Consider the following 14,091-nt stretch of genomic DNA (forward strand, 5'->3'; position numbering starts at 1 on the left):
AAATTAAAAAATGACATTGCGTTTTGAAAGATGCAATATCCCTTTTCTTAGCCTAAAAACTTACTTTATACATATCCTTAGCTGTAAAACTTTACTCAATTGAATTTCACACCATTCTTTTGCAAAACAACCAAAAAGACATGGAACTGTTTTCCACATAAGAAATGTATCTACATGTATTCATCCCAGTGAGGGATAAAGTCAAACTTAACAATTTCCCACTAAAATGTAGATAAGAGGCTAAAGTAATTTCCTTTTCCATTATTTTTATTATAAATTTATATATTAAAAGGGAAACATTTTATATTAATAGTTTTAAGCTGTATTTGATGATAATATCCAATGCAATGCTGCTATATCTATACTTTTTTATATGTATGATAAACATACTTGTCATTAAAGCCTACATGTTACATGTGTGACACACGCTACATATGAGTAAAAGTCATTACAAAATTGCTTTGGTAAGTAAGAAATTCAAGTAATGTAGATCTAAATACTATATATTAGAAGGTAACATATCTAAGTAATGAAACCTGATCTATCTATAAAAGTGCAGCTTTTCCTGGATATAAAGGTGATGGTGAGGAACAGAAGCAAAAGCCCTAGCATACTTTCTATCAAAAGACAATCAAAGCATAATTATGAAAGCTCAAATGTTAAATATTTTAATAGAGAGGCTCATTAACTTAACCATTTAATATATGAACCAGAAAATCAAGTTGTCATATTGCACAATTTTAGAGAGCTGTCAGAGCATTTTACCTTCCCCCAAAATCTTGCTTAGTGATGGTTTTGGCATACTTTAGGAAGTTAATTATTCAATTTTTTTATTATTGCTAAATCAGAGGCCTGGATAGGGAGAGTTATCAAGACAAATGAATGTTTTCAAATAAATAACAAATAAAACTGAATAATTTAGCCCAATTCTAGCTGAATGAGGACATAATCAGGAGCCACTTTCATGTTTATATCCAATCTGAAGTGACCAGAACATTGTGAAGCAATGTTTAGTTAACTTTACTCTCTAAACTGTTTACTTAAGTCTCCAAATACAAATTTAAACTAAACAGAGACATAACGTCTGAAGGTTACATTTGGTGATTTTTATTGATCTTTACTGGCAAATTTTTATTGCTAAAATACTTAAAACTTTTGCCTCACATATGATGTATTTTCCAACCACAGAGGGAGACAACAGCAAGAGAAAGCACTATTTGGGGAAAGCACGTATGTAGCTAATTTAACACAAAACACTATAATGCATACCTAATGTTTCTAATGCAGATGTGTCTTCTCCAACATATATATCTCCAGGGGATAATCGTAAAGAGGCAATATATTAAAATAAACTCTGATGGAATCATTAAAACATGTAGTATGAGTCTTATCTATAATGTTAATGCTTTATTTCAAGTATAAAATAACTATAATAGTAAACTAGATAATTTAATGTAATATAAGCAACATCATTTATTATAATTTTCAATAGAATTCACTGATCACAACCACTTCTATACACCAAACTATTTTAGGACTGTACTTTTGCTTATAAATTTTTTTTAAAATTCCTTCCAAATTGCAGCATTATCCCAAATACATGATGGGAAGGATTAGAGTGCTATATTAGTTTCCAAGACAATGCCTTACAGATTTATGGCATTTTATATAAAGTACAAAAGCTCAAATTATAAAAACTGTGTACTTTGAAATGCTTTTCATCAGGAATGTACTTTGGTCTCCAGAGCAAAGCTCAGTTTAAATTCCAGTAGGTCTTAGTATCATCAAGTAACTTCAGAAGATGGTGATGTTAGTTGATATAGTATAAAAAATTAATGTTCAATTAAAACAATTTACTCTCTATTTTAAAAGGCTAAAATTTTTAGTCAATGAATATTTAATGTACAATTTTACTAAATAATGTTTATATTCTTCCCATATCTTATTTGTAGCCAAGAAGTAGAAAAATACAGAAAAAGAGCACAAATAATTCCTAGACCACAGCCCAAGTATCACAATAAATCCATATTTTGCCATTGTTAATAATAACACTTCAAATATAAGATAAATATCTCAAGTACCTTTGCATTTGAGACATTTAAATTCAGACATTAATTTCTAGGTCAACTTCACAAAAAGCATATGTTTATATCCAAAATTAAACTGCAAATAACCAAATAAGAATTTATTAGAAAGCATGTCCAATAGACTCAGATGCTGACAACACTGTTAACGTTAAAATTTTCTTCCTGTTGTTTGTTCTAATTTAAAGGATCTTGAGAAAAATAGGTTTTTAAAACCAGTGACATAAATGGTAAGTGAGCGGGATAGGACAATATTAGGCCTTACCTCTTTTTTACAATTAATATGACAACTAGGAGAAGGAGGATGAACACCAAAATTCCAGCACTAATTCCTGCTATTTTCACCACTCTGTCTGTCTGCTTGGCGGGATCTGGGATCACTTCTGGTTCTTCTGTTGCTGCTGCTAAATGAATAAAAAAAAAATCAGTTACTGAAAAAAGCTAATAATCACAGAAAAAAAATTATTCCCAGTAATTACCTCCAATAAACACAACTTGTTTATTGTATATTAATAAAAATAATCCCACAACGTAAATACAGAAGCATGCTAAAATACAATACGAGATTTAGGGTGGAGGTAAGGAAATCTTTCTGACAAGAGGTTTTGTTAACACAAAAAATAAAACAAACCTCCAAAATAAGTATCAAAGAGAATGATGAACTAGTTTTCCCCAAGTGTCCTTGAAAGTCAGAACATAAAGTTTTCTAGCAACTAGTGCATTGGAAAGAGATGGGGTCAGATTTAGAGGTTTATCAGTCAATTCAGCAAATGCTTCTTGACTCAAATGCCAGGTGGTATGCTTGGTGCTTTAAGGCAGTATTAATGGTACTTGTCTGGACAGAAGGGGTTAGGTTAAATAAATGCCTAATATAACTGCTAGAAGCATGTGTCTATGATTTAATATATATAATTTGAGATGAATAGTTGAGTTGGCACAAGAGAAGAATAGGCAAAGAAGAACAGACACATCAAGGAATATTTCAAATTCTTTTATTAAATAAAACCTGGATAATAAACTTGGGAAACAACTTTGAGAAGATGATTATTTTTAAAAACTTCTTTGTATGCCCTAACTTCCTTTCTTTCTCAAAACCATCTGACTACTCATCATACACAAAATCAATTAAAATTATAAACTTTAACTCCTTCACAAGCCCCAGTAACTCTCTAAGGACATTTTCCTTTTACCTCATTTACCTTGAAAATTGACAAGGAAAGTATTATTACCTACACTTTATCGATAAAGGAACTGAGGCTTAGAAAGATAAGGATAGTTTATAAATTGCTCAAGAGCAAAGAAAAAATCTACTATATCTTCTGTCTTTTAACACAAAATTTCTCAATGTCTCCAGATCCATGGCTCCTACTGCTAAAAATTGGTGTAACAAGAGTCCAGGTGATTCTCAGGATTAGACACATTTGGGAAATTGCCTTGAAGCTTGGAGTCAAGAGATGGTGTCCACACGAACATATACAAAAAGAAATCTCTAAACCTAACGTCATATCTTTCCAGTGGACAATTTGTTAATTAGCTCTTAAAAATGAATCATTTGTCTACATTCTGATCATTTCTTCTTTACCTTCTTCTCTTGGCTTCTCTACCCCGCTCCCCGCAACCCATAGTTCTATACATCCAAGTATCTGCTCCACTTTTCCCAACAGCCACAGATTCTGCCAAAAGGAGACTGTTGAGGTTAATTATTAATTTCTCAAAGTAAGAAACCTGGAAGAATAAATATATCTAATGTAGATATCATTATATAAAATGGTAATTTAAAGCTAAACCTGTGAGAAAGACATAGTTCAAATAAAAGCGTCAGAACAGTTAACTCTGTAAAACAATTCACTATAACTGTCTTAATTTACCTTATTTCAATTGCATAAAAACTTCTCCATAGACTAGTTTCAGTAACTATTATTCTCAAGCAGAAAAAGCAAGCCCTTGCCTGGTGTATTTTGGGAAACTAAGGGAGATTCCCTTTCTGACTTGACACTTTCCATATATTCCGGCTGTAGGGAATTTCTAACCTCATAATTATGAACAGAGATACCTCAAGGCTTTCAAATTATTTTATGGTTGAATTTACCAAAACATGTAGTAAATATGTTAGAGATCTTTTCCTTTCCAGGGCGACGTTAGAAATATATACATATATCTATATCTCTATATATGTAGATATTGAAAACAGGTGGAATATATTACAAAGTTGAATGAAAAAACCTAACAGGAACATAGTCATTGCTTGTAACTCAAATTACATTGGTTTGGCACAGATACTACTTCAAATAGGAAGAGAAACAGAAGTTTCATGTAGAAATTCCTAGAAAAAAGGCTTTAGTCCGTGCAACAAATCATCATTATTCACTAATTAAAGACTACTTTCTTCAGGTTCTATGAGACACTTGGCTTGCAGGGGCTAACGATAATGATCCCTTAGTGATTTTCTGACATATCTGAGTTATAGAATCAAATATTTCTGAAAATTCTCTGGAAGAGCAGTTCTTGCTTGATGAGGTATTTTTCATAACAGTTTAATTAAATAAAATACATGCTATATGGTATAATTTTCTAAATATATTATACTATGAGTCGCATATGCTACATTTTACAAAAATCTTCAGAGCTGCTAATCCCCACCAGAAGCAGATAATGTATAGGGGTACAAATATAATATATATAATGTATGTAGGTGCAAAGATAAACTATCATCATGAAGTAAGAACAGCAGCTTTAATACTGTTACCTAGGTTTAGTAATAAAATAACAGAACTGACGTGAGGGTGATGGGCAAAACAATTTCAAACTCAGGGGATGAAGAAATTTTTAAGATCTTGCAAGTAATATAGATAGGTTAATGAATTCATGTAAACATATTTCCAGAAATAAAAAGCCAAATCTGAAAGTAATTTTTTTTAACATAGATAGAAACTAAAACGCTTGCAGGTGTATCAAGAGTACAAAGCATTGAGACTTTCATAATCTATTATGTAAATCAGAGATATTAAAGTCATAGTCTATATGTCTTTGTTAAAGACTGGACTTCAATTCACATTTACCAAGTGGTTAATAAAGAAAAAAAAAGCCCATTAAGTTATTTATTTGAGTTGGGTAAGGCTACCTGTCTGTCATGACAATTCTTGTCCCAAGAGTTGTTCACTAATCTTCAACATAATTATTAAACTTAAGTATAGAAGTCTAATCAAATTCTCCAAATACATGTGATTTGGTGGTTGTTTTCCTTGACTGTGAATTCTCCTCAAAGTCTTTAGCTGTGGCATTTATTATTATCATTACTATTACTACTATGAACAGTAGATTTTACTAAATATGTCTGTATAGATTTATTAGTTTGGATATTTTAATCACATGTATCTTTTTAAGTTCTTGGCCTGCTATAACCGAGGAACATAAATATCCTATTTAAAATCATTCAAGCTTAGAAGATTCATTAAAGGAAATACAAGCAGTAGCCCTTAAGTGAGCATTTTCCATTTTCTTCAAAGAGAGCAAAAAGCTATTATAGTGGTGGTACCCTTGAGTTCTGTTTATAATTTATGCACATACACAAAGTCAATGTGGAGCACCTTTTTCAGAAATGCTTTCCTTGGCCATAAATCTTTACCATTTTTTTATTTGCCAAAGAACATATAAGGAATCCCCAGTGTTCAGAAGCCAAGAGCAGCATAATTCTTTGTACTGTGAGAAAAAAAACTAAGGCACAATTTTATTTTTATTGGACAAATTTCTAGGATGCATTTTGGGGGGTAAAAATAGCTAAAGTGACTTGATCAATTGTGTCCTTGCTCCCACTACTTAAAAATGAAATAGCTTTAAAGTCACACAAATTCACCTAAAAATTAAAACTATCTTAATAGCTATGATTAGACAAATTCATTCTTCTACTTTCATAGTGGACATTAGAGATAGAAGCCTCTAAGTACAATGTATTAAGCAATCTTATGGTGTCTTCAGAGACATTATTGTCACTCAAATTCTGCAAATCCTCCCGGTATTTCATTAGTGCTTACTTCCTTTTTCAGTTACAGATCTGAGAAACTGTTCCCACTCATGTCCCAGTCATTCTTGAAAATCCTACCAGCAGGCTTATGTCTCCCATCCACACCAAACCACCATAACCAATGTTTCTAATGACTTGCAAGTTTCTGAATTCAATGTGTACTTTTCTAGTCTTATTTTATGTGACCTCTTAATAGCATGTGACATTCCTGTCTACTCCCTCTTTCTTGCAACACCCTTTTCCTGGGACTTCCATGAACTTGGGTACCTCCTAGTTTTCTTAGGACTCTGGTCTCTCCTTTCCAGATTTTTGTTTGCTCATCCCTTAAAAATAGGTGCCCCTTTGAGTTCCTCAGGGACCTATACCTCTTGACACTGTGTTCCATACTTTCTGGCTTGGTGATCTTATCCATTTTCATCTCTTTAGTTACCATCCTGATAACTGATCACTCTCTAATTGATATATTTCTGACCAAAAGTTGCAACCCGAATTCCTGACCCATGGAGTCATGTGATTAATGTCTTCACGTCAATGTATGACAGTCACCTTAAGCACACCATGTCCAGCCTGAACTCATAATCTTATCTCATGCCAGTTCTTGTCCTAGTGTATCCCCTTTCAGTGAATGGCAAAACTATCCATACAGTTCTTCAAGCCAGAAACCTATGCATCATTCTTGAATCCTCCACTTTCCTTATCTCTAGGATTAACATTTATCATCCAAATTTGGATGCTTTTGAAGGAAAACAAAAACTGGAATTATCTTGGGCAAACTGGAATGCACTGTCACTTTCTCACACAATTAGTTACAAAATTACTACTTCCTAAATATTCTTTGTCATCACTTTTCTCATCCCCACTGCTATTACCTTCATTCAGATCAGTATCATCTCAGCCAGATCACACAGCAGCCACCTATGTTAAATCTCTGAATGTACTGTCCGCCTGTTCCACCTCAAAACCCACATTGTAGCACACGGTATTTTCTAGGATTTCAACTGTATCATATCACTCCACTGATTAGAGCCCTCCAATAGCTTCCCATTGCTGTTAAGGTAAAGCCCATGAAAGCAGAAACCATATTTATTTTGCTCACCGTTGAATTTCTAGTAGGACCTAAAAAGGAGCAACACAACAGAAAATATTAGTTGAATAAATGAAAGAACGCCACTAAGCCTGCCTAAGCTAGGTTGCATTGGCATATAGAAAATCAATTATCTCCTTAAAAAACATAAGGATGTCTCTGATCAGACATATCTCCTACTGTTGTGGATATTAATATAGGATGAACTTGATACAAACATTTCTGAGTTGTCTCTGGAAATTTCAAGCCCCTTTGTTACATTCCTTTATAGAGCTAACTGTTTCCACCATCTGTCACCACCTGTCACCAAACTGATGTGCAAGAAAAGTCCAGTGTCACCGAAAGCACAAGGGATTGGATCAGCAAGACCCTGTTTTGATACTTAGCTTGTTCTCTTATCTGTTGTGTGACAATGAGCAAGTGAGAATCTTTTAGAGTGAATGCCTTCATCTATAAAATAAAATTAATAACATTACCCATCTTGTGTAACTTTTAGGAATACCAAGTAACATAATGGTGTGAAAGCTTTTTGTAAACTAAAACACATGGGATAGTAGAAATAGTAGTAGATGCTGCTGCTCTAGGTAGAGATAATCTAGATGTCAGTTCTTTGGGTCCATTACATAGAAATGAAAAACTATGAATAGGAAAAATGAAATTACTGAAAAACAGCTTTTAAAAAATCTTAGCTGCCTATTATATAAATATACAATGACAGGTTTTGTAAAGCACATGTTATTTATTACACAGGCTGCCACACTGGACGCCTAAACCTTACGGGCGTCTTGAAGTATGTATTATTTAACTCAATGATCTTTTGAAGTAATTTGGCTTCCTCATTGCATGTGATCTTATGAAACTTGCCCAGTATTAGATCACTGACTAAGACAGGGTCTACCAGAGATTTTACTGGTGAGAAAAGAGAGCAGCTAAATGCCATGTGCTTTAACAGTAGTTGTAAAATAATTTATTCTCCTTTAATAATGATATGGGTGTGATCCAAAGATTTCTGATGTGGAAAATAATGCAAAAGTCTATGAAGACTTTGAACAAATAGGAAATAAAATTACAGATTAATATTGCAGATATTGAACATTAATTTTACACTGCTTAAGGCATCTCCTTCTAGTCTTAGAGTCTCTAAATTTGTTTTGGTTTTAAAAACACAGCTCAAAACGCTGTACAAAATTCTGAAGTGACAAATACTTTTTAAGAAAGCAATAAAATAAGTACATTTTAGGAATGTATATAATGGTAAAAAAAGTAAAATATTATTTTGTTTCATAGTAATGAAGAAGAAATGTTTTAATTTGCATATTAATTTTTCATCAAGCTTCCCACTAAATTCATTCAATTAGGTAGAATAGAGCATTAGTGTACTGTCTTACTTCTTAAACACAGTTGATTCTATCTGCTTAGTTCTCTCTGAAATTAGTTCTGAATTCTCCACCCCACCTTCAACTGCCTTCAAGACCCAATCTTGTTTTTTCACTAGTCCTCCTGCTTCCCATGTTGGCTACGTCAGATTTATCCTATATATTGCTAGTTGGATGAGTTTTCTAAAAGGTAAATGTGAAGAAATGACTTCATTGCTTTACATTCAAGAGGAAAAGGCAAAAGTTATGACACATACAGCCTTTCACAAGCAGGTGCCAATCAACATTTTCAACCTCATCTTCTGAGACACTTCCATTCATATACTCTTATCATTAAAATCCTTTCACCATTTCTCAAATACTCTTTATTTTAGGAGTTGGCAAACTGTGGTCCTTGAGTTGTATCCAGCCCATTTTGATAAAACAAAGATTGTAAATATTCAGCTTTACAAGATAATACCAAACTATTACCAATTTACATACCCACCAGCAGTGTATGCCAACCCCATTTAAATTATATCTTACCACTTTGTATTATCAGCCTTCTTGATTTTTGTCACTTGAGCAGTAGAAAATGATATGTAATACGTATTTGATTACTACTAAAATGACCTTTTGAGATACCTGAAATATCTCTACCTGTTTTTTTCTCTGAAATGCTCAGTATATAGCTTTGATTGAAATTTGTATTACAAATATCTTCTCATATCAGACTGTATAAGGGATGAAAACCATCCTTTCAAGATGTTAAAAGTTCATGGCTAGGACCCTTATTACAAAAGACAGATTAAGAAGAGAAAAATACAAATTTATTAATATAAGTTTTACAAGACATGGTAGACTTCATAAGGAAATGAAGAACTAATGCAACAGTTAAAACAGTGTTTTTATAGCAGGTTTGATGAAGGGTGATGTTATAAAGGACTATGATAGGGTGAAGAATATGAGCTAAGTATAGTAAACTGCAGAAAACTTAGCAAGGCTTGTTTGTTCAGATTCTTCTCTGTGTCCCTTATCTTCGGAAAGAAGGGTGCTTTTTATTTTCCCCCCTAGCTATAAGGAGGACACTTCTCATATGAGGGTCTTATGATCTGCTTCAAGGGAAGGTCAGAGAGATCTTCCTGTTTTTGTCACTTTCTCAAATTTTTTTCAGGTTAAAATATTCAGTATGCCAAGGTGCCATATTTTGGGGTAATGTGTCCTGAAAGCCATCAGTTGCTTTTCTTCTTACTTTACTTACGGTATGAATAACAGTTATTAATTTTAATGAAGTCAAATATATCAATCTTTTTTTTACGGTTAGGGCCTATTGTTTAAGAAGCCTCCTTCAAATCTGAGTTTTTAAAAAAATCCTCTTTTTTATTTGAAAGTTTTAAAAGAGTCCAAGATGTATAGTAGAAAGTTGTTTCAGGTTCTCCTCCCTCCCCACATACATATCCATTTACCTATGCATAACTTTTGAATTGATCCAATGATCTACACAGCCACTTCTGTCCTATATCAAAATTACATAAGTACATGAGTCACTTTCTGGATTTTTCATTTTATTCTTAGAGGAAACATATTATTCTGTGCTGACAGTACATGATTTCAACTACTATAGTTCTGTAACACATTGTATACCTGATGGAGATATTCCCAGGCCTCGTTCTCTTCTTCTTGAGCAACTTAGTGCTTTTTTATGTTTTGTTCTGGGTAACTTCTTCAGATTTAAACTCTAGCTAATAAATTATCTCTTTATTTTGTCAAATCTGCTACTAAGTCCATCCAAAGAGTTATTTTTAAATTTGAACAATTATGCTTTCCCTTCCTACAAGTTCCATTTGGTTCTTGGTAAACGGATCTTTGTGTAGTTATTCCTGATAGCATCTTGTTAATCTTTATGATTTGCACTTTATTTCTTTAGAGGTTTTGTACAAGGCTATTTGTATTTGACAATCCCAACACCTGCAGTTTTTTTGAGGATTTACATCTGTTGTTTCTGCTAACTCTCACAGTGAGTTACTTTCAAGAATCCTTGGTGACCTTTGATTGTGAGTTAATTGCTTTATGTTAGTCTGTGGGAACCCTGCAGGCCTAAATTGATCATGCTTTCATCTCAAAGATAATTTACATCTCCTACCAGTAGCTATGAGGTATCTCAGACCTCAGACCACCTCTGCCAGCTCCATATGGGAGTCCCAGGCTAGGCAACACTCTTATTACCAGTCTGAAGATAAAAGTCTCAAGGGCAATATAGTTTTAGCATCCCCCTTCAGGGATTACCAACCTCTCTTTCTGCCTGTTGCTCACTGTTTTCAGCTCGCTGTCACTCTCTCTCTCTCTCCTTCTCTCTCTCTCTCTCTATATGTATATAATATAAATGTATATATACATATATAAATAAATATATATACATATATAAATAAATACATGTGTATATATAAATATTTGGCAGAATAGTGGGTCCTGAGATATCTCCACCAGCCACTGTAAGTCCAGCAATGTATCCACAGATGTGTCCTAGCCAGGGTAGGACTGTTCTGCAGAGGTCCTCTGAGAACCTAATTTGCCAGGCTTCCAAAATGGGAAGTGGGATCATGGGCTTTTATGTTCTTTAGTGTTCCTAACACCTTTCCCTTAACTACCCACTCACCTCTAAACACCAGTTAATCATTTTCCCATAACCCAAATAAAAATTGTATTGCATATATTTCTCAGCAAGTCTACAACTCACACTAGGTCTGGAGCGAATCGAGGGCAAAGATATAATCTCATTCATGTCTTTATGGTTAATGATTTTTACATAGTTACCAACACATTATAAACTTTTAATATATATTTGCCCAATGAATAGGTAACATATTAAAAATGCTCATAATTTGTCAAGGTGTGCTACTTATATAAGAGCATTTATCAACTATAATATACTGTTTAAAGTTTTAAACTTTTTTTGAAACAAATACATTAATGCTAGGGTTAACTGAACTAATTTATAAAATCTAAAACATTCTTTAAGAGAAAAATTCTGCTTTTCATAGCATCAATTGGTAAAGATCTTCAACATACCTGGAAAAACACTAATAGTGAACATTCTCGTCAGGTGGCCTTAATTTTTTTTTGATTAAAAAAATCCATTAATCAGAGTTTGAATTCCAGCTTTGCCACAAGTTGACCTTAGGTAAGTTAATCACTGCTCCTCACTTCTTATTGGTAAAATAGAGATTGAGTCTACCTTCTAGATTGACTCAAAGATTAAATGTATTTAAACATGTAAAGTGCTAAGGACAATATCTGGTACTTCATAACGCCTCAGTAAGTATTAGGGAATGTATAAACAGATTCGAATAAAGTTCTCTTTCTACATCTAGATTTCTGCACCATAAATATTATCGCATCACAGAAGCAGCATTAGATGGAGGGAAGTCTATTTTCTAAAAAAAAACAGAGATAAAAATCTGTTATTGTTTATCATTTAGTAGGTATTTGTTGAATATCTGATGGGTACAAAACACTGTATTAGGCTAAAAAACCAGAAAGATGAAAAAGTGTTCTTCCTTTAGAGAGTGTATAAACTAGAAGAAGAATATGGTAAGTACTCAAATGACTGTACTTATTAGCAGCATACTGCAATACATACCATGGCTACTGGTATTACAGAAGAGGCACAGATAAGGCTCCTCCACAGGCGGATGAATTTGTATCTGATTTCTTGACATCCTAAAACATTTCTTAGAATCATTCAACAAAAAAAGTCCAACTCTGGGTTTCTTTTCTTTTTTTTTTTTTTTTTGTTTTGAGACAGAGTCTCGCGTCGCCCAGGCTGGAGTGCAGTGGCAACGATCTCGGCTCACTGCAGGCTCCGCCTCCCGGGTTCACGCCATTCTCCTGCCTCAGCCTCCCGAGTAGCTGGGACTACAGGCGCCCGCCACCTCGCCGGGCTAATTTTTTGTATTTTTAGTAGAGACAGGGTTTCACTGTGTTAGCCAGGATGGTCTCGATCTCCTGACCTCGTGATCTGCCCGCCTTGGCCTCCCAAAGTGCTGGGATTAGAGGCGTGAGCCACCGCGCCTGGCCCCAACTTTGGTTTTCAAATAAAGAAAGACAAGCTCAGGAGAGGAAAGTGGCTTTTTTATAGTTCTAGTATTAACTCCTGACATAATTAAAAATACAGCCCATGCTTCCTGACTCCCATCTGGCACTTTCACTTGGAAGAAATGTGATTAGCCGCCTATATTAGGAGTGATGTTTAACATTGCCTTTTCAAAACACGGGGGTGAGGTGGGGGATACAATAGAGGTGTCAACCTCAACTACCACCTAACAAAAAGAAAGGAAAAGTTGGGGAGATATAAATACACATAAATTGGCAGTCAGTCACATCAAATCCTTCTGGGGAGAAATAAAAGCAGACCTAAATGGATAGACAAATGAATGGAATCTGGGAGGGTTCTGAGAGGAAGCCTTAGAAGCAAAAAGAAAAAAAAATGCATGTTCCATGTCCCATCTTAAACCCACAAAGAAAACATTTACTTTTTCGTTTCCTTCGTTTCATTAATTAAATAAATTATTTGCTGTCCCTGGCATGCGCCTGGCACACTTCCAGGGTCTGAAGAATCATCGCTGAACAAAACAGAGAATATCTCCACTCTCGTGCAGTTTACATCCCTGTGTTGTCTGGTAAACGATAGAGAAGTAAACAAGGATCACCTGATAGTGAGGACTTCTATACTGAGAATTAAAATAGAAGGACAAGGTGGAGTGCCTTGGTGACTGTGTTACATTTGGAGCTGAGAGAAGACCTTTCTGAAGAAGACATGGAGGTAGATGGTGTGGATTTTTTTAATAAGTTGAGGAACTGTATCATCTCAAAAGCAAAAATGCTTTAAGTGCCTTGTCTATGTAGTAGGTGCAAAAGGGAGTTCAGTGATTATGGAGTTGTTTAATTGACAAATAAGACTTTTTTGCCCACCTGAAATAATAAAAATCAGAGAATAACAATAGGATGAAATTAAAATTTAATTTGGGGAAGTAAAAAAAGAAATACCCTGGAAAGTAATGAGCTGGTTCACATTTATGCCAAAGGTAAAGGAAGGAAAGGAGTGTAAATCACAAGAAACTACACCTTCCACATACTGATTATTACATGTGTGACATCCAAGTAGTAATGGCCTATGAAGAGTAAAACAAGCTGAGCTGGACATTAATGGGAAATAAGAGAAAGAAGTTCAAACAAACAGTGCGGAATTATATATCTAAACATAGTGTTTATAGCAAAGTAGGCTACAGAACAACTAAACCTGACCCAAAATGAAATTGTTCTGAAATGATAAATGTGGATATATGGAGATGTTAGGGGGAAAAAGCTTCATGATAATATCAGTGATATTTTTTTCCCTCCCACAAACTACAGGACCAGAAAAGTCTCTTCTTCAGGGAAAAATCTAAAATATTAAAATCCAGGCACTGTATGTAATTAAAAGGCAAATGCACTTGACATTTTTAGTGGCACAGTCTCAGAATGCCAGATCTGGGCCAGTCATCCAAA

The 14,091-nt window shown here is 34.1% G+C and overlaps 1 protein-coding gene across 9 annotated transcripts in view; it reads right to left on the bottom strand.

The window, feature by feature from the left end:
* PTPRK (protein tyrosine phosphatase receptor type K) overlaps window positions 1-14,091 on the bottom strand; it is a 557,269-nt gene that overhangs the window by 42,148 nt on the left and 501,030 nt on the right. For 7 of the 9 annotated variants that reach the window (XM_032158849.2, XM_032158831.2, XM_032158821.2 and 4 more), the window contains exon 14: window positions 2,350-2,488. In XM_032158849.2, the coding sequence (XP_032014740.1) occupies window positions 2,350-2,488 (139 nt within the window). The remainder of the gene's footprint in view (window positions 1-2,349; window positions 2,489-14,091) is intronic. The other 2 variants (XM_032158857.2, XM_058435550.1) reach the window with 1 other exon arrangement.

Source organism: Hylobates moloch, unplaced genomic scaffold, assembly GCF_009828535.3.
Source record: "Hylobates moloch isolate HMO894 unplaced genomic scaffold, HMol_V3 SCAFFOLD_2, whole genome shotgun sequence".
NCBI classification, from domain to species: Eukaryota; Metazoa; Chordata; class Mammalia; order Primates; family Hylobatidae; genus Hylobates; species Hylobates moloch.